The sequence below is a fragment of the Oratosquilla oratoria genome, chromosome 26 (genome assembly GCF_046742065.1).
Source record: "Oratosquilla oratoria isolate Oo_2021 chromosome 26, ASM4674206v1, whole genome shotgun sequence".
Lineage (NCBI taxonomy): Eukaryota > Metazoa > Arthropoda > Malacostraca > Stomatopoda > Squillidae > Oratosquilla > Oratosquilla oratoria.
The window spans coordinates 30,074,687-30,080,012 of NC_134802.1; the positions used below are offsets into that span (position 1 = coordinate 30,074,687).

At 36.4% G+C, this 5,326-nt stretch overlaps 1 protein-coding gene across 1 annotated transcript; it reads left to right on the forward strand.

Moving 5' to 3' along the window:
- The first annotated feature begins 872 nt into the window (after positions 1-872).
- Positions 873-2,102, forward strand: LOC143039324 (uncharacterized). The gene has a single exon (XM_076209203.1). The coding sequence runs from the start codon at positions 873-875 to the stop codon at positions 2,100-2,102; it is 1,230 nt and encodes a 409-aa protein (XP_076065318.1).
- Positions 2,103-5,326: the final 3,224 nt, after the last annotated feature.

The following is a 5,326-nucleotide window of genomic DNA, read 5'->3' on the forward strand; positions in this document are numbered from 1 at the left end:
GAAAATTTATACCTTCACCTCTTCCAACTTTGAAAATAAACAACAATCTAATCACTGACCCTGGTGAGGTAGCGAACACTCTAGGGAAACATTTCTCAGATGTCTCGAGTCCAAACAATTATTCAGAAGAATTCCAACAAATAAGAAATTCTCAAGCTACCATAAATTTCGCATCCAACTCTTCTGAAGAGTATAATCTAGAGTTCTCTCTAGAAGAACTGCATAGTGCGTTGTCTTCAACTGAAGACACGTCTCCTGGAGAGGATAGAATTTTGTACTCGATGATACGCCAACTCCCTGCTGAAGCTAAGCTCTTTCTCTTGAAAATCATCAACAAAATATGGAAAACGGGGGCTTTACCTAGGAGCTGGAAAATTTCCATCGTCATTCCAGTTCAAAAACCTTTCAAAGACCCCTTTCAACCAACCAGCTATCGACCTATAGCACTGACTAGCTGCGTATGTAAATTAATGGAAAAAATGATAAACACTCGTCTGGTATGGTACTTGGAATCAAAGAATTTACTTTCTCCCCATCAATACGGATTCCGAAAAAACCGAAGTACCCTGGATCCTCTTTTAAAACTCTCTAATGAGATCCAACAAGGTTTTGCTACAAGCAAACAAACTATTGGAGTGTTTTTTGATATGGAGAAGGCTTATGACACCACTTGGCGACATGGTATACTTAAAAAGTTGTATAAAATAGGTGTAAGGGGAAATATGTTGAGATTTTTAAGTTCCTTTTTATCTAATCGGTATCTCAAAGTACGAGTGGGAAACACTTTATCATCATCCTTTTGTCAAGAGGAAGGGGTCCCACAAGGTAGCGTTTTAAGCGTTACTTGTTTTGCTGTTGCTATTAATGGGATAATGAACACACTTGGCCCCCGAGTTAAAGGGTCATTATTTGTTGATGACTTTGTCATATATGTTTCATCATATGATGCCCTTTCTGCATGTCATGACCTACAAAGATCTATAAATAATACATCAAAATGGGCCTTGAATAATGGTCTTAAATTTTCTACGACCAAGACTGTGGCAGTACGTTTTACCAGAGGTAGACGTCAGGAGGAAGTTCCAAATCTGATTTTAAATGGGGAAATTTTACCTTATGAGGATGAAGTTAAATTTTTAGGGTTAACATTTGATAAAAAACTAACTTGGGAAAGTCATATAGATAACTTGAAGCGAAAAGTAAGAAAATCTTTGGATATTTTGAAAGTCGTGTCCAGTTTTGATTGGGGGGCAGATAAAAAATCATTACTGCGTCTTTATGATGCTTTATGTCGCTCTAAGTTGGATTATGGTTGCCAAATATATTCTTCAGCATGTAAAACAAGACTGAAGGAACTGGATGTTATTCACAATATGGGTTTAAGGATCTGCTCTGGAGCATTCAGAACATCTCCTGTGGAGAGTATTTATGTAGACTGTCATCAGCTTCCTTTAGACCTTCGTCGGGAGGAGCTAGGTCTACGATATCTAGCAAGAATTAAAAGTTCTCCAGAGAATCCAACCTTCAAACTGATAAATCAGAACCTGTCAGTAAACTATAGAGCTAATACAAAGCCTCTCCATGTTCGTTCTAAAGATCAACTGGGAAATGGCAGTTTGCTTGATGAACATATCTTACCTGTTAAATATCCAGACAACCCTCCATGGCTGGTGCCACAAGTTGAACGTTGCTCAGTTAATATTGCCAAAAAGAATTCTCCTCCAGAAGTGGTTCGAGCAAAGTTCTTAGAACATGACCGACAGCATGTCAAAGATTTTAATTTTTTTACCGATGGCTCTAAATCGAATGAAGGTGTTGGTTGTGCAGTTGTCACCAGAGACCACTCGAGATTGGGACGGCTGTCCAATGCAGCGTCGTCATTCACAGCTGAACTAACAGGAATTGTCCATGCCTTAAAAGAAGCTTCATTAACTAAAGCTAAGAAATTTGTTATATATACAGATTCAAAAAGTGCCATAGATGTTGTATGCCAGTTCAATACTTCCCACCCGCTAGGACAAAAAGCACAAGAGTGGCTACAATTCATTCACTCCCGTCATAAATCTGTGTGTTTTGCTGGATCCCTTCCCATGTGGGAATAAGAGGGAATGAAATGGCTGATGAAGAAGCTAAGGAAGCTAGTAAGAAAAGCAGAATTGATGTGAGAAAATTGCCCCATTCTGATCTGTATAAACCTATCAAATCTTACATCAGACAGAAGTGGCAGGACCGTTGGTCTGATCCTCTTCTTGCCACTAACAGGAAATATAAAAGCATTAGGCCTAACACATCATACTGGCCTTCTGTGTTCCATGCTGATAGGAGAACCGAAATAGTCCTAAGTAGGTTGAGAATGGGTCATACCCATCTGACACATAAGTTCCTGTTAGAAGGATCAGATGCACCCGAGTGTGATTGTGGCAGTCCTCTGACAATTGGTCACATTCTGATGCACTGTCAGCTATATGCTAGAGCTCGACGTAAATACGGACTTGCTGGCAAGCCCATGCCAAATCTTTTAGGGGATGACGCAGATGTAGCTGGACTAGTTAAATTTTTAAAAGAAATTAATTTGTTTTATAAGCTCTAACTTTTATGTAAATATTATCTAGATCTTAATTTATCTTATGTATTCGTTAATTCATTATCATCATATATATGAATTTATTTTTTTCAAATTTGTAAATTCATTTTGGTTTTTATCCATTCAAATTTTTAAATTCATTTTGGTTTTTATTCATTCAAATTTTTAAATTCATTTTGATTTTTATTCATATGTATAGTCTTACTATGCAACTTATCTCTATTTTAAATTCATTCTATTAACATCTCATTAATTTCAATTTTCATAAATTCATTGTGGCGCTGAATGATCATTTTGGTCCCAGTGCCTGGCCGTCGGCCAAAAACTCATAAATCAAATCAAATCAAATCCCTCCCCCTCCCTCCTCCCCCCGTTCCCCCTTTTCCTCTTATCTAATCTCAATCATGTGTATTACATATATGCACATTAAAAATCCGTAACAAGCGAAACGTCTTACAAATAAAGGCTCAGTCATCACATGGTGTTTATTATGATGGACTTGTCGGCAATTGCCACTTTCATGCGATATGACACATCCCAGACGAAGTCATACCTTTACCTCACATCCAGTCACTCTCTCCGTTTGTAATTCTAACACAAGCTCTACTACTGTAAACATTCTGACTGGCCTTAATATCTTTCTCTCAATCCCATATATATGCAAAACTCCCACAGTGCCAATCTGTTTACCCCGTCATAATCCTTGTGTAAGTCCATAGAAGTCCAAAAAACCTATTATCTTTTGCTAAAGGTTTCTCATAAATGTTCTTTACCACAAAAATCTGATCCACGCATACCTTACCTTTCCTAAACCCAAACTGTTCCTCACCAATTACTCCCTCTGTTCCTATTGCAATCTTCTCATTTGAAAACCTCCCATAAACCTTCCTAACTTCATAAACCTTCTCAACTTCACACAACAAAATGATCCCTCTGAAACTACTACACTCACATTTGTTCTCTTTTTCCGTGTAAACCGGAACTATACAGGCACTCCTCTAGTCGTCCGGGAATCTCCCCTCCATTAGACACACATTAAACAGCCTCACTAGCCCGTCCACTATTATTGTATCTCCCTTTTCATTAGATATACAGCATGACACCCATCTGATGCAGGTGCGTTACCTGCTCTCAACATTTTCAAAACTACTTTCACGTCATCTTTATATATATATATATATATATATATATATATATATATTATATACATATATATATATATATATATATATATATATATATATATATTATATATAATGTGTGTGTATATATAAATGCGCATAATTATATTTATATATATAATGTGTATATATATAAATGCGCATATATATATATAATATATATGTATATATATAATATATATGTATATATATAATATATGTGTATATATATATGTATATATATATGTGTATATATATATATTTATATATATATAATGTATATATATATATAATATATATGTATATGTATGTATGTATATATATATATATATATATATATATATATATATATATATATATATATATATATATATTAGTGAATTTAGGGAGCAGATTCTCTTCAATGCATTTTTTATTAAATAACACAGCAAACTTGTTCAAGTTGGTCTCTTCATCACCAAGAATTAAACAGGATAAAACAAATCTTAACTAATAGTGGCTTCCAGTTGAAAGACATTGACAAAGAAATAAAATTAAAATGGATTTAGTCAGCACCACCGTTTTAGATGAAAGTAGTAAATCCAATAACATTAGCCTTTACTACCAGAACACGATGTCTTCAGCTTATAAAAAAAATGAAAAGGTCCTGAAAGAAATAATAAAAAAGAATTGTAAACCTACAAAAGAAGGAGATAAGCTTAATTTGATAATTTATTACAGGAACCCCAGAACATCATCTCTAGTCATGAAGAATAAATTAGCAGCACAAAAGGATAAATTAAAACAGCAATGTTGTGTACAAATATACTTGTAATTTTAACAAAGACGGTGCGCTTTGTACAGACGAGTATATCGGGTACACAACACAAACACTTTCACAAAGACTCACGTACCACATGCAGAACGGGGTAATAAAATCACACATGACGAAATCCCACAAGAGCAACATATCAAAAGAACACCTAAACAAGAACACAATGATAATCGCCAGGAATTTTAATATGACAAAACTAAAATGCATGGAGGCTGTGATGATAAGAAACTATATGCCACTTATTAACATACAACAAAATATGTGCCGGACCCTAGAGTTGTGTGGGTCACGAGTAGCGGGCTGGAAAGGATGAACTGTCCTAATGTACCTATCTTTGTAATATATAAGTATGTAACTTTTCTGAATAAATTACCAGAAGATGCCTAATGCATAAGCGAAACATCGTAAAATGTGTGTGTGTGTGTGTGTGTGTGTGTGTGTGTGTGTGTGTGTGTGTGTGTGTGTGTGTGTGTGTGTGTGTGTGTGTGTGTGTGTGTGTGTGTGTGTGTGTGTGTGTATCCACCTCGGATCTGCTGCAGTCTCTGTCGAGACAGCCAGACACCACCCTACGGCAGTGAGCTCAGAGCTCCTTATTAGCCGATCTCTGGGTAGGTCTGAGACCACTCACACACCACACACCGGGACAGCAAGGTCACAACTCCTTGACTAACGTCCCGTACCTACTCGCTACTAGGTGAACAGGGGCTACACGTGAAAGGAGACAAACCCAACTTATCTCCGCCCGACCGGGGAATCGAACCCCGGTTC